Source organism: Paramormyrops kingsleyae, chromosome 5 (assembly GCF_048594095.1).
Source record: "Paramormyrops kingsleyae isolate MSU_618 chromosome 5, PKINGS_0.4, whole genome shotgun sequence".
Classification (NCBI taxonomy): Eukaryota; Metazoa; Chordata; class Actinopteri; order Osteoglossiformes; family Mormyridae; genus Paramormyrops; species Paramormyrops kingsleyae.
Window position 1 is genome coordinate 21,592,451 of NC_132801.1, and position 21,665 is coordinate 21,614,115.

A 21,665-nucleotide genomic window follows, 5' to 3' on the forward strand; every position below is an offset into this window, starting at 1 on the left:
GCATTTGACCCTGAAAAACAGTCACGTGTTCAGCCACACTGTGCTGTTGCTGAGATGAAAGGGAATGGTTTTCTTACTTTTAATCTTCTTTCCAGCTAGGTATAGAAAATTGGAAAGCTGCATACCAGTAATCTTGCGAGTAATAGTTCAGATCTGTTTTCACTGAATGCAAAAGGTCTTTTAAAAGTAGGTACTAGTAACACATTTAAAGCGCCGTACCAGCTACATTTTGTTGATTATGGCTGATGTTATGATTATGATATGATCAGCCTAACAGCTATATCACAGGAGCTAATCTAGAGAACTGATACCTAATATTTGATTGATCAACCGCTGGGGTAAGCGGAGTATGAGGCAGACAGAACAGCGTGTAGGTAATGGTCTCATACAAGGCCCCCATCTTTCTTTCCTGTAAAGATGATGCTGCAGTAACTGAACCCAGAAGCCTGAATATACTGACCGAGGACGCGGGTAGGGGGTGATTTCGGGACTTGGCTTGCAGATTATAAACAATGAGAACCAATTATGTGAAAAAATAATATTGACATATCAAGTTTCCCTATATACCATGTATACCTACAGTACGTACATGCCGTGTTGACTTGTTTTACAGGCGTAGCATCATTCAGTCTTTACCCATACAGCAGGGTTTGAACCTCCGACAAGAGGCGCTACAAATATTACCTCTTTACGTGTTTTTATGTTAGCTGCGTTTCTCTCCCCCCGGCGGACCTGCCTTTCTAAGCGCCAGACACTAGGTGGCAGAATAGCGCGTCCAGTGTTACCGGCCCCTATAATGACCCCACGTTAGAAGAAGAATAGACCTTCGAGGTGAAAACAAGCGGCTGGACTGTTAGGTCCTCGCCTGCGATTAGGCGGCCGTGGCTACGGCGGCATGGAAACGGAAGTGTCCGGGCCATGAAATTTATCCTACTATTACTCAAATGAGGTGCAAAAAAATTCAAAAACGGATTCATCTCCACACTGAGCAAATCTGGGTGAGTAGCACTGCAGCCGCGAAAGCAGCCCGCCGGTTTGCTAACCTGCTAGCCGTCGTTTGGACCAGCTAGTCGATTATGCATCAGATTAAACATCTAATCGCATGTATTTAGCATTTATATTCTTATGTAAAAACGTGTGGAGTGTGATACGGTCTAGTTCCTCACGGCCAGGGGGATTTAGGTAGCTGCATTGCATTCAGCTTTGTAACATTACCAGTGTGAGGCCATGTAGGTAAACCTGGAGTTATTGTCTCTTCAGTGTTTTAGGCGAGCATTTAGATGATGTTTTAATTATATAACTGAAGAAAATGCAATATTAACATGAAAATGTAATACTTTAAGTTTTTCCGATGTCGCTTTTTATGTTTGGTTACAACGTTTAATGTTTTCTGATGGTAAGTCATACGAAAAACATCTTTTAACACGAGGGCGGACTGCAGGGTGGCGGTTGCTTGTTACCATGTTTAACGTAGCGCTCGGTGTCTGAGACTCGCTTCAGAGCATCAGCACAAAAGGACACAGACTGAAAACTGGACCGACATCGGATGAAGTCCTGGAACGAGTTTGGAAAATTTCTGGAAAATCGTTTTTGTTACAACTCAGCTGCTTGGTTTCATGCATCTGTACTTTAACAAGTCTAGGTTAGACTTGTTAAAGTTACATTTTACATGTTACATTTTCATAAACATGGTAACATCTTTTTACAGCTTCTCTTGGAACAGTGACTGTCCAGAGTTCTTTTTAGGGGTATAAGCTTATTCAGGAGCCCCCATGTGCTGATCAATACTTAAGGGCTTCATGGACACCTTTAAAATATTTTAAAGATAATCACTATAGCAGCGTTCCCCAATTCCAGTCCTGGAGGGCCAGTTAGCAGACTTCCCTGCTTAGATACCCCTGCAAAACCTGGTAATTAGTGATTACGATGGAATTGGGGAATCCTGCCCTGTAGATTGAATTTCAACGTTATTTAAGGGAACTGTTGCAAATGCCGCTTTAGATGCGCTTTGAAGGTTTGCACATTTTCACTCGACTTGGAAGTAAATTAGTATCTTCAGGTGATAAATTTGTCTTCTGATCTGAAACAGCATTCAAAAGAATGTAAAATAGTTTAAATACTGGCATTCAGATATATAAAAAGAAGTAGGACGTAATGCTATTTTTCTCCAGGATGATGCAGTTTGGATCAAGGGAATGTACCAGAATAGCAGTAATTGCAGTTTTTACATTTGAATGTTCTCAAGGTTTGCCATTTTTGTTGCATAAGGGTACAAAGACTTTTGTTCGACAGCTGAGCTGCAGTTTGCTGTGCACCTAATTGGTTTCTGAGAGCACTGGGCTGGGAGTTTAGTCGGCCCAGTTGATGTAGACTCTATCCTTTATGCATGACTGCAAGCAGAGATGAAAGGAGGGGTCCAGTGCCAGGGAAAATAACTCTGGATGCTTGTCATAAAATAAAAGGGGACAAGTGCTCCCTCGACCTGGTAATCCATATCGGCATAAGCACACTGAAACAGACCGCCATTAAAATATGTTTGTACTGCACCCGACCAGTTTGCTCGTGATCATGTAGTTACGGGACAAAAACACAAGCGGTTTTATTACTTGTCTGACAGTATTCTTAACTAAATAATAGGTAATATAACGAGTAGGTTGAGTTAAGCCTAACAATAATTCAAAGGTGAATATTAAATACTGCTGGGTTTTACACACCTGGGATTTTTATTTTGTGTGATGGAAAGTATATATTTTTTTCTTCTTTCTAGTTTATTATATTTGCTGATGTGTGGGTTGCTGTCCCACCCCTTGACAGGCACATGACAGATAAGCTTTGGAAGCGAATGGACCTTCTGATTACAGTATGGGCTCTGGGTTACACACCTATGCTTGTAACAGCTAATAAGTCAAGTACTGGCACCCATGCACATATAAACATGAATCCTGGGATGAACAGCGTGCCTGATATCCTTGTGCTCATTATTCTCCCTCTGGCAGCACCCCCATATCACAGTAATGTATCTGCCCTTCTGTCTGCTCCTGGCCTTGCTTCGCTCCTCCCGCTGTATGTTGTTCTGGAACTCGCAGTACAGAAATTGTACTGGGGAATAGATCCTGAGGGATGAGCACCTTGTTTACAGAAATACAAGCTTCGTCGCTCTCTAGAACTTCATGCAGAATGGGAGTTTGACGATAACATTTTGAAGTCATTTTGAAGGACTGCATGAACCTTGATAATGATATTTAAGAATATCTTAGGAGCTCTGTATATAATTAGTATACTGCTGCTACTACTGCTTTAAGTAGCTGAAAAAGTCAGCATGAGTTTTTTTTTTTTTTTTTTCTTTTTTCTTTTTGTATGTACATTGTGGTCTTGAGTCCATAACATATAGTAAAGGTCTGATAACCTCATGCTTAAAGTGTTTTAACATACGGGGCAGAATTGACCCATGAATATGCTTTGTCGTCTCAGGTGTCAGGATGGGGGAGCGGGCAGCTGTCTGTCCACCCTGTGGCATCACCCCCATGCAGCAAATCCTGGCCTCTGGGACGGGCGCCCTCCTCACCTCTCTGTTCGGTGAGAGTCCGTCCAGTGTATTTCCCATTTTTTTGCTTTCTGATGAAGAACCCGATGATGCTGTAGCCTTTAGGCCATCATAAAGAACAGAACAATCTGATGTGTTCACATGTTTGTCATCGTTCACCATTATTTTGGTACAGGCTATTCTAAAGAGCGAAACCATGTAGTGCCGACAGCTTGAATACACACTTGCACACAAACATCTTGTCTACAGTATGGTGTGTGGGCGAGGAGAAGCAACGCCCTGCTCTCCAGTGTAGCAGTGTTATATTTGGAGTGTGCCTTGTTTGGTGTACAGCGTTTTTTGTGAATAAACCGGAGCCCCTTATCTCTCCCTAAGGAATGCCGGGAAATCTCTCATAGAGCAGCTCAGTTACAGCCCTTCACCAGCTGACCTTCGCTCTCACTCTGAGGGACATGTGGTTATATTATGCCAGTAAACTTTATTTAAAATCCTCCAGGTTCCCTGTGGAAATACAAGCTGTTATTTGGTTGCAATCCCCCTCCAGTTTTAACCCTATAGGAAGTATATCTTTAATTTAAACAACTTCTCCGCTCACACACGCAGTCACACCCCTGGACGTTGTGAAGATAAGGCTGCAGTCCCAGAAAACGCCGTTCTATCAAGGTACCACATCTGCTGTGCTTCAAATGTTGCTGTTTGGTTTTTTTTTTTTTAATTTTTCCTTCATTTCTGTCCATTGTTACTGGTGATTGTTAATCAAGAATTAGTCATCTTTCCTTCATTATCCACATTATCAATGTACCTCAGCGTAATGCGGCACCTCACATGATCTGCATTGAGCCTATAGGATTAACCTGATCTCACCATGGATCCCTTAGTGCTCATATACCATCTCTTTGCTGTGGCAGAACAATGGTTTGCTGTCACACTAGACTGCAGTGATCTCACCCTTTGCTCTGTTGATTGGCTTCTGAGTTATTGAGCTTCCCTGGCATTGCACCTGAAGACAGGCTGAGAGCTGTAACCTCTAACACAAAGCAGGATTTCTTAATTAGAGTTAACATACCCCAGTTGAGATGGGCTTTATCTTCGTTCATTTACATTTAGCCCAAACTACCTTTAATGTGACCAGTGTTGGAGAAGTTACTAACAAAAATAATTGTTTTGTCTAATAACCAGGACAGGATTGGTAAATTAGATGTTTTAGAACCACTTGACAGTAGCGATCATAACATGGTTAAATTTGAGGTTAAGTTTAGTGCCCGAAGAGCAAAGTCCAAATCAAAAATATATAATGTTAGGAAGGCTAACTTCAATTGTATGAGATTAAAACTAGAAACCGTGAACTGGATGGAGTTAAATAACAAAACTGTTGAAGAGGCATGGGAATTTTTTAAAAGCACATTATTGCAAGTACAAGAGGACTTCATACCTGTTTCTAGCAAGAATAAATCTAGGAAATTGCAACCTAGGTGGTTTAATAGGGACATAAAGTATAAAGTAAGGAGGAAAAGGGCTTTGTTCCAGAGATGGAAAATAACTGATGATGACATAATAAAGCAAGAGTATCTAAATCTACAGGCTGAATTAAAAAATGACATTAGACGAGCTAAAAGGAATGTCGAAAGGAAGATCGCATTGGAGGCTAAGGATGACGTTAAAAGTTTCTTCCAGTATTTTAACTCTAAAAGAGCTCTAAAAGCTGAAATTACTAATCTGCAGGATAGTAAGGGTCTTATAATTGAAAACGACATTGACATAGTAAATGAGTTCAATGATAGTTTTGCACGGGTATTCACTGTCGAGGACACTAGTAACTTACCAGTTCTTATTACTAATTCAACATCGTCTATAACTAATATATATATAACTGAAGCTGATGTTTTGCAAAGCCTAGCTAAGCTCAAAATAAATAAATCACAGGGCCCTGATGGCATCTTACCTATAGTGTTAAAAGAGATGAGGGATATTATTTGCCGACCCTTAACATTACTGTTTCAAAAATCCTTATCTGAAGGTGTGGTACCTTCTGATTGGAAGCATGCCAACATAACGCCCATTTTCAAAAAAGGGGATAGAAGTAATTTGTCAAACTATAGGCCAATCAGTCTAACTTGTATAACTGGTAAAGTTATGGAGGCTATAATCAAAGAGAAAATGGTAGATTACCTGGACTCAAATAACATTTTGAGGGATAGCCAGCATGGATTTAGGAGAGGTAGATCCTGTTTAACAAATCTGTTGGAGTTTTTTGAGGAAGCTACTCAGGAAGTTGATGATAAGAAGGCCTATGATGTCATCTATTTAGATTTCCAAAAGGCTTTTGATGTTGTTCCCCACAAGAGGCTCTCACTTAAACTCAAAGCGACAGGTATTTTAGGAACTGTAGCGACTTGGATTGATAACTGGTTAACGGATAGGAAGCAGCGAGTAGTTATAAGAGGCTCGATGTCACAGTGGGCCTGCGTTCATAGTGGGGTACCGCAGGGTTCAATTTTAGGACCACTTTTGTTCCTAATTTACATAAATGATATAGACACCAATATATACAGTAAACTGGTGAAATTTGCAGATGACACCAAGGTGGGTGGTGTAGCAGATACTGAACTAGCGGCTCAGCAGCTACAGCGGGATCTTAATTTAATTAGTGACTGGGCTGACACCTGGCAGATGAAATTTAACATAGACAAATGTAAGGTACTCCATGTAGGGAGCAGAAATATAAAGTACAGGTATTTTATGGGACCTACTGAAATAAAGGTAGCTGATTATGAGAAAGACCTTGGTGTGTATGTTGATGCTTCCATGTCTCATTCTCGCCAGTGTGGGGAAGCAATAAAAAAGGCCAATAGGATGTTGGGGTACATCTCCAGGTGTGTGGAGTTTAAGTCAAGGGAGGTAATGCTAAGATTATACAATTCCTTGGTGAGACCTCACCTAGAATATTGTGTACAGGTTTGGTCACCATATCTTAAAAAGGACATAGCGGCCTTAGAAAAGGTGCAGCGTAGGGCCACAAGAATGATTCCTGGTCTTAGAGGAATGTCATACGAGGAAAGGTTATTTGAGCTAAATCTGTTCAGCCTCAAGCAAAGGAGACTGAGGGGGGACATGATCCAGGTCTATAAGATTCTAACAGGTTTGGATGCTGTTCAACCGAATAGTTACTTCAGCATTAGTTCAAATACAAGAACTCGTGGCCATAGGTGGAAATTAGCGGGAGAACATTTCAAACTGGATTTAAGGAAGCACTTCTTTACACAGCGTGTAGTCAGAGTATGGAATAGTCTTCCTGATAACGTAGTGCAAGCTGAATCCTTGGGTTCCTTTAAATCAGAGCTAGATAAGATTTTAACAACTCTGAGCTATTAGTTAAGTTCTCCCCAAGCGAGCTCGATGGGCCGAATGGCCTCCTCTCGTTTGTATAGTTCTTATGTTCTTATGTTCTTATGTTCTTAATCCATTACCGACAGGTGGAAAGTTCAGGTTCAGAAAGTACAAATCCAGAGCTGGGTTTTGTTTTAACCAACTGGTTGAGTATAGAGGCAGTTGCAGAGTACTGACCTGAACTTTGTACCTCTGTCTGTAATGGGGTACTTTTGTAACTTCCCTAACACTGAATGCAACAGGCTGAGCAAGACATCCATCTTCGTGATGCAGGTCCCAGGCCTGCCTCTAGCTGTCATCCCCAGAGCAGAGTTTGGCTTCGGCCTTGCAGAGAGGTCGCTTATGAGAGCTCTTGCTGGCATCGCACTGCGGCAGTTCCCTTTCTCTGCTCACTGACTGGCTGCTTGTCGTTTGCTCCGCAGCTTTGGCCGTTGAGGCTGTACCCTGGAGCAATGCTGTGCGGCCTGCTAAGTGTGAGTATGTTTCACTGCATGTGCGCATCCCAGCCACCTGCTCTTTTGCTTCAGCTGCAGTTCAGACAGTGTGGAAGGAGGATCACTTCCGTGTAAACCTGAAAGGTTAGATGGGACATTGAGCTTAAAAAAGTTCTCTGTTTACAGCGCCCTTGTCTCACTGAATGCACTGCCATGGCACGATAGACGAGTGTTCTGGTGTGTTTTGTTCACCATCGAAATCACCTGTTATTTCACACCCCGTTTGTACTGTGGTTTTGAGATCCGTATAGAGGGATATTAAACTGAATCAGGTGGCATTTCTAGAGCTAGCTTCTTGCTATAAAGCTCCTTTGACAGAATTTAAGAACCGAACATTGTTTATGGAGGGAGGGGACTTGTTTGATTCCACCTTTGCACTCTGGTTGAAAGCATGAAAAGGGAAGATAAAGTAGTGGCTAAAATTGTGGAAACGCCTATCGTTTTTGGCATTACACTTTAAAAATTACTACATGAATACTGCCGGTAATGTTTATAAACGAATGTTATAAATATCATACGTTGGACGATTAAATAAGTAACTAGAGCAAGAGTTGAATAAAGTTCGTCAGTCTCTAAAAATTGGAAGTGTCTCCACAATTTTGGCCACTAGTGTACCTGTAGGTTCATGTGTGTGTTTTGTTCTGGAAATGTTTCCACATTCCAGAGGATGTTCTATAATGGTCTGATGTATATTTTATGAAACTCGCCAGTGACTTTTGCCCATGCTCAGTTATAAATCCCGTGGCAGCTGGTGTCACCCCCCCTGCTGGTTGGTCTGTGGCTGGCAGCTTTAAGCTCGCATGGGCTGACCATGTCTGCCGTGTCTGCAGGGAAGTGCATCCTGTACTGTAACGGCCTGATGGACCACCTGTACGTCTGCCAGAACGACGTGCGCTGTGCCCCCTGGTACAGCCGCCCCACCCACTTCAGCGGTACCCTGGTAAGAAGCAGCTGTTCCCGCCTTTCGCCACTTCCGTTAAACGCCACTCGCCGTTGAGGTTCGGCTAGGTTTCTGTGTCTTCCGTCTTCAATATTCAAAGCGGAAGTTGCATCAGTGCAATAATGTAAATGGCCTTATAGTACAAAAAAAAAATACTAATTGTACAATACATTATGAAATAAACCTAACGCAAGGTAATGATGCCCATAACACCACAAACAGAAACCCATCTTTACACAGCCATTATCTTGCTTTATGTTGACAACTAACCGTAATGTTAGTTCGCTAGCTATCAAAATTAAATTGTTAAAATTAATATAAAGTAACCCATGCAAACAACTATCATGAATACAAATGTTAACTAGTACAAACTAAGTTAAATAGATGACTTTTCATTGGTCGATTAGACGCCACACTGTCATTACACACAATGGGCTTATGCCAACAAGCAGTAAGAAGTCACAATTGTCAAACTGGGTATTGTGGTTTTCGTCAGACAGGGACGATATGTGAATAGAGGAATTAATTTGATGCTAAGCTGTATTTTAACCCTGGGCCACATTCTGTTGGATTGATATGTTTGCTTTTATGTAAAACACCAAAAGAAGAGATTTCAGTGAAACAGAACGCATTTTACTCCTGTGTTTGTTAGTTTTAGCATTACATTATGTGCTGTCATATGTATTCTTTAAGTTGTCATTGGCGAATGCCTGACGGGTCTCCTTAACTGGCTCTTTGTACAGGATGCCTTCGTTAAGATTACACGCCATGAGGGAGTGAGATCTCTGTGGAGTGGGCTGCCACCAACACTGTGAGTAAGCACACGGCATCCATCTTAGTCATCTATCCAGCAGCATGGGGCATTAAGATGGGGGAATTCCGTGGATGGGGGAATACCGTGGATGGGGGAATTCCGTGGATGGGGGAATATCGTGGATGGGGTGCCAGTTTCACGCCAAGAGATTTCAGTCCACCTGACTGAACCTGGAAGGAACTCCCACAATTTTTTGGGGAAAAAATGTGACCCCCACCCCCCACAAGCGCATAAATGCAAAAAATGTACAGTTCCCACTAGCAGTACTGGTTTATGGACAGTTAGCATAATGATGAAGTCTAACATTTTAACATGACCAGAGAAATTTGATGCTTGTTTTGAGGAATGCATAGTCTGTAATGCACTGACAAAAGCAAGTCTTTCAGGGTGAAACTTCACCATATGCCTTGTCAGCACACAATGTGGGAGAGCACGTTTTACCTAAAGGGAATCCTGTTTGCTCCATAAGCTAAATTCCTCGTTAGATTATGAATGCATCTTGATGATGTGAGGAGGTGTCCCAAGCTCATAAAGCTTGATGCTGTAGAAACACCAGTGATATTTATTTCCTATGTTCTTCCCCCCCCAAAGGGTGATGGCAGTACCAGCCACAGTAATCTACTTCACCTGTTATGATCAGCTGAGGCATTTTCTGCACTATCGCTTGGGTTACCAGGGGACCTTCGTCCCCTTGGCGGCTGGGGCACTAGCCAGGCGTGAGTATGTTGGGCCTGCATTGGGGGTCTTTGCTAACCCCTCCCACTTTACATTTATTGCATTGTTTTGTGTGTATGTGCTTCTTCTCATGTCTTGTCAAGCTGGAGTTATATTAATGTCAATTAATGGTTCGGGAAGCGCACTTGTAATTGAACGGTTGCTGGTTCAAATCCCTGACCAGCAAGGTACCGCCCCCAAGCCCTGCTCCCCGGGCGCTGAATTAGCTGCCCCCTGCTATGTCACGATGTCACAAATGGGTTAAATGCAGAGGACAGATTTTGTTGTTGTGTGCTGTGGTGTGTCAACAATGGTCACTGATCACCTAATTCTAATACAGTGATCCAGGGTTAATCTCAAGCTTCTATTAAAGCGGCTACCCATGGCTGCATTGAAACGTAAGGCTGATGTGTAGCTTTGCCTTGTGTACAGCGTAGCCTCAGATTTAGCTGGAGGTATTGAGCATGATGAACGGGCCGTTCTGATGTCGCGTGTGAGTGTCGCCCTGTCAGCCACATCGCCCGTTTGCTCCGCAGTGGGTGCGGTCACCGTGATCAGTCCCTTGGAGCTGGCGCGCACCAAGATGCAGTCACGACAGCTGTCCTACCAGGAGCTGAGGGTGTGCATTTCCTCAGCTGTGGCCCAGGATGGCTGGGTGTCCCTCTGGAGGGGCTGGGGGCCCACCATCCTGAGGGATGTACCCTTCTCAGGTGACCCTTCTCTAGCCCAGCTTGGGTTGATTTCAAGGGGTGGGGTTTCTTGGTAGCAAGAATTTAAAAATGGCCTCCCATTCTTTTTATGGTGAAGTGTGTTTTCTTTTAAGATTCCCTGATACTCAAATTGTTTGCAATGCTTCTGATTTTTGCTAAGCAGCAGTAGAATGAAATGACCACCTGGCTGGTCGTTAGATCCTCATACAGCCTCTCCCACTCTTCCCAGCGGTGTACTGGTTCATCTACGAGCTGGTGAAGGCCCAGTTTTGCAAGGACCAGCAGGTCTCGGAGCCAACCTTTGCCATGAGCTTTACTGCTGGGGCCATTTCAGGGGCGGTGAGTACAGCTGTGGTCCCACGCCTGGCTCCTGGGGGGTCTCTGCCTCCCAGCAGGAAGCTGTCTGATGGTTGGCTTATCTTTCTGCATGTCTGCTTTTTCTTATCTATGTGAGATTGCTGGCTGACTGATGCTGAGTGTAGTCACTAGCACAAAATCAGCATTTAATTACTGCCATTAGTTTGTTTATTTTGTATGCCGGCTTTGTATTAGTCGCATTTGAGATAGCGGGGCTATTGTAATCAGTTTCTCTGTCCCACTGCCTATCCAGTTTTCTCTGGGTATATTTGATGCCATTCTAAAGTGAAAAATAAGCTCTGACAATTGATTGGAGATCTTCTTCCAATGCTGTATAAATAGTCTTACCTCTGGCAACAAATTTATTAATAGGTATTCCAATATAAGCCTAGATGACGTTTGAATTTGTTAAAATGCATCTATAACCTTGACTTTAGCAAACTGGAAGGAACTGGTTCTAAGAGTCTAAGATCAAGACCCATCTACCCTTTTGTAAAACACCACATAGGCGCTGTGTCGCTGCTGTTTCTCTGTAGCCTTTGGGTTGCGGGCAGAGATTACATATCCAGGCTTCAGCAGCGGCCTCAAGTGGTGTTTCTCACTTGGATAATCTTAATGTTAGTCTCAAGCAAAGCACCAGGCCTTGTGGGTTATGTGCTGTGCATCTCCTGGAACACCCAGTGTCCTTGGTGGTGTTGAGCAGGCTTTGTCTCCCTGTTTCCCGCAGGCTTAATTCGGCTCTTGGCTGGTAGACTCTTAACGTTTGACCGATCCTACTGAATAATGGACAGCTAAGGTGTGTGAGCAGCTTCCGTGTCCCTTCTTCCGCAGGTGGCGGCGGTGATGACCCTTCCCTTTGATGTGGTGAAGACACGGAGGCAGATACAGCTTGGGGAGATGGAGATGTTGGCGGGTTAGTATGGGGGGGGGCGGACTGCTAGGCTGATGGAGGACTGCTCACCCTTGGTTTGACTAAAGCGCCTCTCCTCCGGTCTCTCCCCTTCTCTCAGACAGGGCACATCGGCCTGGAGGACGGAGTAGGTCTGGGGTCTGGAGAGTGTAGTCAAGCATTTATTTCCAACATGTCCCCCCTCCCCCCCACCCTCATAGGGACCAGTGGCTTGCTGTCCCTCATACGGAGGATGCCTGCGCGGCTTAGCAAGGGGTTGGGGGGCTGCTAATCGCTTGACTCCCTGTGCACTGCTTCTGCCTGCCATCTGGAAGTCTGGACACAAAGCAGAATGGGATCTTTCAAGATGCAAACTTCTTAAAACTTGTTTTTTAGCTGCACTCCTTCGTCTTTATTTTATTTGTTCCTCCACACCAACAGTCACTTTGGGGTGGGGTTACCAGCCAGGTCTCCGTTAATGATGTCCCCGTGGTTTGTACCCTGACAGTTATGGACAAGGGATGCCTGAAGACACACGAAGACTACCAAGTGGCTTCGCTTCCTGCTGACATCTTCGGGGGGGGGGACGGTTGTACAGGGACTGACCGCTGCCATCTCTCTCCTCTCTCAGGTTCGGCTAAGAAGCCCTCCTCTACCTTGCACATCATGCGGAGAATCTGTGCTGAGTCTGGCTGCAGGGGCCTGTTTGTAGGTGAGCGTCAGGGACCGTATTGGCTGCCAGTATGAATTCACTTTTGAGTGTTTATCATGTGAGGAAACTGACATTTAAAAAAACACAGATCCATCCAGAGCAGTGTTTCCCAAACTATTTTTCTGCCGTGGCACACCTTCCGTAAGGCAGCGCTGGTTGAAGTTCCTTTAAGCCTTGCCTTTTGGTTCAGAATGCTAGTTTCACCTGTGTGCACCTGCCATGTAAACCAGTGTAATGCGACAGAGCTTCTGTCTCGCTTGCTCTCAGGTTTCCTGCCCAGGCTAATCAAAGTAGCACCGGCCTGTGCTATCATGATTAGCACCTATGAGTTTGGGAAGACCTTCTTTGAGGGGCTGAACCAGGAGCGGCTGTTGCAGAGGATGTGAGGGGCTCACCTGTCCCTCCCTCAGTCGAAATCTACACTTGGAATTCCAGTCTACAAACACTCACAGCACACAGCTTAATCACACCTGAAACACATTATCCTCTTATCCTGCTAAGTCACCATTGTAAAGATTGCCTAATTTTTTATTTATTTTTTAAATTCCAGGCTGGTTCTCAAGCGTGTTGGCAAAAGGACTCACAAATAGGCAAAACAAAATAGCAGAATATGCATCCAGATCCACACATGCATATTAGTCCTGCAGGGTGGTTCTTTCGTAATAATGTGCAAAGGCTAGCCTGTGTCCATATGACGGAGTCCTTTCACCCTGTGGAAGCTTCCAGCAGAGCTGTGCCTTACATGTCTGTTGTGGCCAATTAAACACTTGCGCCTTGTTCTTCAGGGACTGGCCTAGAAAATGGGGCTGTTTCTGCAGGAATCAGGAGTTTCACATGATTTTGATATTTAAGTTTGTCTTGTACTCGCTGTGTAAAGAGGGGAGTTTTCACTGGCTTGGTGGGGTTTTCCCTCTTCAAGTGGATCGTATGGATTTGAATTCTGCATCCCTGTGGAAGGCGACTTGCTACACTTCTGTCTGACTGCAGCAGAGTTTTGAGATATTTGGACTAAGCAATGTTTTTGAGAACTACTGATGATAGTGGATAGGTCTACAGCTTCTTCCCTTTGTATTGCTACTGAATTAGTGATATATTTTAAGGCTGAGCATGGATGCATGATTCCACCTCCTGATTTTAAGATTCTGCAACCCTCTGTCCTCTTATCTGTCATACAAACTGATGCCCTCCATATTTAAAGATGTATGCGTTTTGGAGGTTTCTTCCAGATGTAAAAAATCAGTGGTGATGGGAAGGTGAACAGACACCTAATGCAGTGAAATGAGACTGAGTGTGGCATGTGAGCTGTCACTGTCATGCATGCCCTGCTGCCTATGCTTGCAGTAAATCTGCAATGCAGTCCCCAACCCACAGGGGGCACCCAAGGTCAGGGTCCTTGGCATTGTTTGAATTCCATAAAGAACATTCAGAAATAAAAGGGTTAGCCTGTCACTTCTAATTTAACAATAAGCTACCCACTGTGGGAAATCTGCTATGACTGCATAGCAGATGACTTGCATTACATGCATGTAATGCAAGTCATCCCTGTCATTCAGGTATTTGGATTCACCAGAATGTTGCGTCTGGTTCAGATAAGCTATGAGTAGTACTGAGAGGAGTGCAAAGTTCCAAGTGTCAATGCTTAATGATGGAAATTACGAAACATTCAGACAAATGTATGTCTACATTGTAGTCTGATTACATCAGGGATGTTTGACTGGGTTGCGGAAAAAATACCAGTATACCTCTGTCAAATTCAACTAAGACCCACCTGTGAAATAAAATTTCAGCAGGCTGTTTAAGTGGAAACGATCGATTGGTGTAGCAGGTCACGCTGTACTGTGAACACTACCTTATCTTCAGTAGGATTTCAAATTGTTTTTATTGTCCTTAATTCTTAAATACTTGAATATAAAATGAAAAGGTAATAAAGACATCAGTGCTCTTTTTATTTGTTCCTCTTCCTGTCATACATTTCAGAAACAACCCATTTATTTCCCCCCTACAGGATCCGTGAGTTGCCCCTACTATAATTACTTCTGACTGACTGAAAAAACAGAGGCATGGGTAATTGGTGTTTAAGCATCATAAATAAAATTTAACCATTTTAATTTCTTTACAGACAAGGCAAAACACTATACATGTTAAATCCATTAATATTTGCAACATTAATAATGAAAGCAAGTATAAAATGTCACCAGAAATTGGGGAAGAAGCGGGTAAGGAGACATCCTTCAAACACCATGTGTCTTACAAGCCAGGACAGCAGGAGTTCATATTTAAAAGTCTGAACTATTCTGCACAATGATACAACTCAGCATGCTGTAGGGTTGGCTAAAGGGGGAAAAAAAGCAGTCTGAGGACATTTTATAAGCATTGCTCAAAGATGTAAATTAACATTTAAATATGATTTGCACATTTAATCCCATTTGTACAGTGATTCTTGGGAAAACAATTCAGTTGAACTGTTCCAATATAAACACCATAACTTTATTTAAAAATCAGGAAAGTGCAGGGGAGCCATTTTACAAAAGCGTTGCATTAAGCACTCATCACAATAATAAAAGATTCGTTCAACAGGAAATCATCATGCATCCAGCTACACAGGAAAGCTTAGTAAGACAATGTCGTAAATCTTCAGGTATGACCCAAAATTACAGGCAGTTTATGGCTTCTGGAAAAACAGTTCTGTTGTTGCCTGGTTGCTCTGTAGAGGTAAGTGATGCCCACATGTGTTTGTTTGATTTAACAGTCTCCATTTGTGGCTCCTCTTAAGATTTTTCTCTATACACAAATGCTTTCGCCCACTCTCACTCCCACATGCCAAGGACGTGACCCTGTGGGCACATCTTAGGACTGCATGGTGACCTGTCTCCTTTACAAAATTACAAGCATTTTATGGTATGATTCACCATTCATGACCACATTTTTAGGACCTCTGTCATGATCTGTTTACACAGAACATGGCCTAATTTGATGGTACATTGTGCTGATAGATTGAATCTGAGTAATCCTGTTATTTGCTCTCTAAGCTGTGCTACAAGTCTTCACATTCATAGCCCTATTGTGTGACAGGCCATGGATTAAGGATGTTCTGCTTCATCTTTTCCCCCTGATTTATTACAGTGTTCCTTGTAGAACAGATTATGCCCTCATAAGACCATCACGTTTATTTTTGACTCGAGTATTGTTACCGACTGCTGTTGGCTGAAATGAACCATTAAGCAATTCACAATGTGGCGTAAAGGAAAGTCTGGTTTAAATCTGCAAAAGCATAAAAACACTGCTACACAACTATTTTCAGTTCGTTTCAGACTCTTCACATCCAGTTTTAATCAGCTTATCAAGTTTTTCAACCTTTGCATATAAACAATCTGAGGGCGCAAGGTAATTTCTCTTTAATTTTCTCCTCCTGAAGCCTTGGGGGCTCATTCGGATGATCAGTTGAATGCATTAGTTTGGTCACACACCCAACACCTATTTTATGACATGCTGAAAAGGCCTTCTGTGATTGGCCACAATTTACAATGCAAAAAGAAGGCACTTGGGGCAGAAAACATGGTACAGTTGTGTATGTATGCGTATGTGTGTCTGTGCTGAGAAGAAAGCAAAGAAAAGCTACCAGCAGTTGGAAGGACACATCTTTCAATTATATACATTTGTTACATTTAATAGTTGCACTTTCATTTCAACCATAGAAAATATGTTTCATTTCACTGTCCAAATTCCATTCTCTCTAACACAGGAATTAGGGCTGGGAGACATGGCAACATATTTTATCAGGATTTCTTTTCATATCAGTTAATATAATTATCATGATATAATGCATAAATCGTTATTTTCAAGAATAATTCATTTTCTCTTTACGCTCCATTTAAGCATAAGATTCCCTTAGAATTTGCCTTAAACAGAACATGAGATCACAAAGAACTGCAAACTGAAATCTAATTTTAATAAATCATACAATATTTTTTTCATGACAGACAGTAACACTAGTAATATGCCGACAGTACAGTTCATTGCTGGATTATTTTCCTCTGCCTCACTGCTCCTTAAGGGGGGCGGTTTTGACATTGCTGACAGAGTTGCCACCAGCCTCGAATTGATAAGAATAAAATGTGTCCCGTTTTGAACCAATACTGGATGCGACTAAAAGTTGCAACATTATTTGCTGGTGTCTGTGACTGTAAGTGCTTGTATTCTGTATATATAACTGGATGACAATACTTAGAGTGGTGAAATAAATTTTTAGTAATTCCAGATTTTGATTGGCACAAGTTTTTGGCAGAGATTACAATATACAGCACCAGTCTTACCTGCTCTCCTGATGAGTTCCCCTGTTGTTTTGACTGTGTCGTCTTTTGTCTGCCTGCCTGCCATATTGTATTGTTTTATTTCTTTCTTGTTTTGTTTCTCTTTTGTCTTGTTTACTCTTCCAGTTTCAGATCAGTATCAGTACTGGTACAAATAAATTTAAAGCAAAACTAAATTGTTCAGACCTAATATTTGGTCCCAAACCCCTTACAGTTAATAACTGCCTCATGTCTTATGGCACCTGACTTTTGACCATTTGAGATGCTCTGCCCTGCCTTTGTTGCAGCTGCTTTCAGTTGGTGCCTGTTTTGGGGTGTTTCTGACTTTTTTCCAGTTTTTTCCTCGTCAGGTGAAATGCATGCTCATTTGGGTTAAAATCAGAAGACTGACTTGGCTAGTCTATAACTTTCCATTATTTCTTTCTGATGAACTTGGTTAAGTGTGCAGTTTTGGTCATTGTTTTGCTGCATTGTGAACTTCCAAACAATGAGTTTTGAGGTATTTGCTTGGACATGGGAAGATAAGACGTTTCTGTAAACCTCAGAATTCATTCTCTTGTTACCTCTCCAAATACATCATTAGCTAAGGCAAGGGAGCCAATTCCAGAAGCAGCCATGCATGCCCAAGGACATTGCCCTCTCCATGCTTCGCAGATGAAGTGGTATGCTCTCTCTCCACACTTTCCCCTTCCCATGACTTTGATAAAGGTTAATCTTCACCTTATCTGTCCATAACATTTTGCTCCAAAACTCATCTGGCCCATCTTCGTGAATTCCAGCCTGGCTCTTCTGTTCTTGGTGTTGATCAGAGGTTTGTACCTCGCAGTGTGGCTTCAGTATTTCTTTTCTTGAATTATTCTGTGAATGGTGAACACTGGCACATTCACCCCTGCACTCAGTGGACCAGCTGTCATTCCTTATTTTGGGGGTTTTCTTCACAGCTCTAACACTGCTGACGGCCTGATGTTTGCAAATTGCCAACACACCAAGTAGCCTGTTTCTTTTTCAAATCACTCCAGACTGTTGATTTTGGAATGTGAAGTCATTCTTGGATGCTTTTGATTAGTGTTTTTTAATCTCATTTTCAAAACTGCTTGCTTTTCCATCTCGTTTGTAATCTTTACATCAAACACACATCAAATTCAAACTCCCAATGGCTACAACCAACTCCACACATTCATAGCTCTTTTGTGTTCACAATTATGGGAACATGGAATACCTGAACAATCAGAATGACCTGTCAATCCTTTGTTCCGATACTTATGCTCAGTAGACACAGCAAATGGCATATTTCACATTTGGCTATTACTGTATGGGAAACATCGCCTAGAAATAACAGTTGGCATTCTGTACTTTATCCTCATGTTGATTTTTTGACCTATTAACACAAATTAGGAATAACAAAAATAACCAATTTTACTTCCCAAAAGTTTTGCTTCTCACTGTATATGTTAAATGCTAGTGCTGTAAAGAAACACAGAGTTGTCAGCATCCCACGTTTCCATATTCTGTTCTTTCCTACATATACTGGACAATTTTGTCCAAAGTGACATAGAAGTGAGGAAAGCTTTGGGGTCGGAGAGCAGCGTCAGCCGGCATCCTTGGCACAGTAGGGGTTAAGGCCCTTGCTCAAGGCCCTGCAACTGATACGATTAATCTGCCAGCAAAAGGGCTGGAACTCACAAGTTTCTAGATGCCGGCACAGTTCCCTGACACACTCAATGACACACCAGCCATATTTATCTATCTGTCCATTCACTTCTGTTCACTATCTACTTAATGTTCTTCCACTACGTATCCTTTCAAGACTTCAGCTCCACCGCATGTATCCTTTAAAGTCTCAATAAAAAACCTTGGGGTTGGTGGGGGAGAGGACAAAACACTATATGTTTCTGTGTACATTTTAGGATTCTGTAGCGGACTTTGTGCTTCAAATACATGGGATTCTGTATGACTTGAATCTTTTCAGCCAAAAACAAAAACTACCACTAGGTGGCACACTGTGGGTTTTCCTGTCAAACTGGTAGGACACTATGCAATAGCTGCATTGACTGATCAGCTGTTAATCTGATCTCAATGACACAGGAAAGATTTCTCTTGGAAATAAACATACAAATTTACCAGAAAAACCTTTCTTAGCAAATAGCTGCAAGTGAAAAAAAAAAAGATTTCATATTCATGATTCATAGCAACCTTTCACGTGATTGAGGAATCTGTCAGAGGCCGTGCCTGGTAATGCTTCAGAGAACACAGTCAGTGCTGTAAAGCAGTTCTCAACTGAAACACATTGCTCCACATTCATTAAAAAAAAAACGAAATATTTAAGTTGCGTTTTTACAAAGCCATTTCATTAGATTCACACAAAAATGACAATTTTAAGGAAGGCCTTGTGGATAGTTCATACAGCCACAGACGACAGTTTTATGTTTGTTTTCAGCTTTCTAGCTGTTGTAAAAGAATATAATGAGCAGACAAATATAAATGGGACAACAGCAAAGAAAACCCCAAATAAATCTGTGATACTTACATCAGAATTTTTCCTCAATTCTGCCCAGAGGAGAGGATACTTAAAAGTAAAATACCTTGTTTAGGCTTTCAGGTTGTGTCCAAAGTCAGTATAAAACGGAACACCATAACTGTGTTCGGATATGTGATTCTCAAAAAAATTTCAAAAGGTAAAAATGAAGTTTACAGCACATGGAAATAAAAAATGGAAAAAAATCACATTCTTGAAAGTCTGCTTTTCCATAGTTTCTTGATTTTTCATTATGCCATTTTGATTCTTTCTAGAGAGTCCTTGTGTGAGGAAAAATATCTAGCAAGATCTCAGCATTTAAAGTGACATGCTTGGGTAATCACTACAAAAATAATAATCCACTTTCTCTCCAAATATCTGGACTCTTCCAGGAAAAAAACCAATGAGAGTGATAATCTACGTAGGTTTCTTGTATCTTTTATCTTCATTGTGCTTTTCTCTGGCCAGCTTTTTACTATGTTGCATCGTGTTTGGATTTTCTGCATTTCATTGTTGAAGACCACAACCGTACAAACTGAACTAGAAGTACATCACAGAAGGTGAGTAGAGCAAAATAAGGAGGAAAAAAACTTCACAAAGAGTTTGAGGTTGGACTGGGCTTATCTCTACTTCTTGACATTAAAAACCATCAGAGGCCTTTCTTCTCGCCTCTGCCAGGGACTCTTCTTGTTCTCTCCCTCATCATCCTTGTCATCGGGGTCGTTTTCATCCTCGGCACTGGTCATAGAGTCCCGACGAGTTTCGCTGTTGCTGCTGCGTGAGCTGTTGACCCGGCTGCGGCCTCGTCTGGGAATGCCAGTCCCACGGGGCTCCTGGCCCTCATCCAACAGCGGGGTGAGGGAATTGTCTTCAGGTGAACCCATGGCAGTACGGTTCTCACTGCTGCTGGGCTCTCTGTCATCCGCATAGGCCAGTTTAGAATAGGTTTTGCTACTATGCCCCTTACTACTACTGGCCTTCTCCCCTTTGCCTTTGCGGTGGAGCATCGGCTTACTTTCACGGAAGTCTACTCCAGAGTCCAGGTTAGCATCATGGCCAAGCCGGACACTAGTTTCATTGCCCAGGTCTATGTAGGAGTGCCGCACGTGAGAGTTGGAACGGCCATCCAGAGAGATGAACCAGGCCCGAGGATGTTGCTTCACACCCAGCTCCCTCAGCTTCTTCTCAGTTAGGGCCTGGAGTTCCCCATTCATCTGTGCCATAGTCGAGTCGTTAAAAAGCACAGGGATACGCACAGGACCTGAAGACGGATTTGGGCCCCAGTTGCGACCTTCGGGGTCCTCGCCTGGTGGACTGATCTGTTGTTGCTGCTGCTGGGGTGTGAGCTGGTGGCATCCTGGTACATCGTCTAGATCTTGCTTTTGCTGCTGTTGTGACTCTGCCCCCTGGTCCATCCCTGAGAATTCTGACGACAACCGCATGTAGTGGGCTGGTATGACCAGAGTGGGCACCATACTTCGGTACATGTTCTCCTTCATCTGGTCGATGGAGCCACAGAAGATGAACTGGCTAGGCTGTGTGTTCAAGGAAGTGGGCCGGGCAAGATGGTCTGCTACCTGGGACGCGGAGTACTCTGGGGGCTTGCCTTCTGGCTTGTGACTAAGAAAAGGAGGAGGGGATGGGGGATCAGAAGAATAGCCCTTGTTGTCATTGGCATTGTGGCGCCGCAGGCCATCAATCCCCTTGTCCTCCATCGAACTGCAGCTCCTGGTGTAGTCACTATGCAACAGAGGGTGGTCCAGGTTGCTGGCTTCTGTAGAGCGGGTCACCATCTGGAAGCTTTCGCCACGCCGCGGGCCTCCGTCCTTGTTGATCTTTGAGTGGTGCAATTTGTGGGCAGGGACATGTTGGAAGAACTCTTCACGTGAGCTCTGGAAGTCCTGAGAGGAGGTGAATTCGGATTTGAGGTCGTCCCTGTCACCTTTGGAAGAGGCCGTTTCAATGTGCCCGCCACAGATAAGGTTAAGGCGAGACATTGAGGTTCCCTGGTCTCGCTTGGAGTTGTCTAGTGTGGCGGAAACATGCTTCTTGCGACGTTGTTGCCGTGGTTTCAGACATCTCCTCCTAGATCACAAAAAAAATACAAAATTAAAAAACATACTTTAAAACTAGAAAAACTACCAGCATCAACAGGTAAAATTTATATTTTTGTTCATGGCACAGCTGTGAACACTTGGATGTGCTGATTCATAAGTATTACATTTAGCTGGTCTATACATGTAAAGCCAGAAATGTCTGAATGATTTGCGGTATACATA

At 42.9% G+C, this 21,665-nt stretch overlaps 2 protein-coding genes across 6 annotated transcripts in view; one reads left to right on the top strand and one right to left on the bottom strand.

Annotated features, from left to right (window-relative positions):
- The first annotated feature begins 37 nt into the window (after nt 1–37).
- Nucleotides 38–14,509, top strand: slc25a39 (solute carrier family 25 member 39). 5 transcript variants are annotated; one of them, XM_023790621.2, is made up of 13 exons: nt 38–998; nt 3,472–3,576; nt 4,148–4,207; nt 7,354–7,404; nt 8,256–8,365; nt 9,109–9,176; nt 9,771–9,895; nt 10,430–10,603; nt 10,833–10,942; nt 11,792–11,873; nt 11,971–11,997; nt 12,481–12,561; nt 12,829–14,509. In XM_023790621.2, exons 2-13 carry the CDS (start codon nt 3,480–3,482, stop codon nt 12,945–12,947), a joined length of 1,104 nt encoding a protein of 367 aa, XP_023646389.1. In that variant the 5' UTR covers nt 38–998; nt 3,472–3,479; the 3' UTR covers nt 12,948–14,509. The 5 variants fall into 5 exon arrangements, with proteins under 5 accessions (XP_023646389.1, XP_023646385.1, XP_023646387.1 ...); XM_023790617.2 differs by lacking the exon at nt 38–998 and adding an exon at nt 2,903–3,011; XM_023790619.2 differs by lacking the exons at nt 38–998; nt 7,354–7,404 and adding an exon at nt 2,905–3,011.
- The window catches only part of LOC111832878 (protein FAM171A2-like), a 43,127-nt gene continuing 35,948 nt past the window's right edge, over nt 14,487–21,665 (bottom strand). The window contains exon 8 of the mRNA XM_023790616.2: nt 14,487–21,471. Within this exon, the coding sequence (XP_023646384.1) occupies nt 20,013–21,471 (1,459 nt within the window). The 3' untranslated portion in view covers nt 14,487–20,012. The remainder of the gene's footprint in view (nt 21,472–21,665) is intronic.

Excerpts from the sequence above, each read along its gene's own strand:
- slc25a39 (XM_023790617.2), top strand. The coding sequence starts at position 2,936 with ATGAATCCTGGGATGAACAGCGTGCCTGATATCCTTGTGCTCATTATT. Across the intron at positions 8,366-9,108 it reads CCCACTTCAGCGGTACCCTG|GATGCCTTCGTTAAGATTAC; the intron begins GTAAGAAGCAGC and ends CTCTTTGTACAG. Across the intron at positions 11,874-11,970 it reads GGAGATGGAGATGTTGGCGG|ACAGGGCACATCGGCCTGGA; the intron begins GTTAGTATGGGG and ends CCCTTCTCTCAG.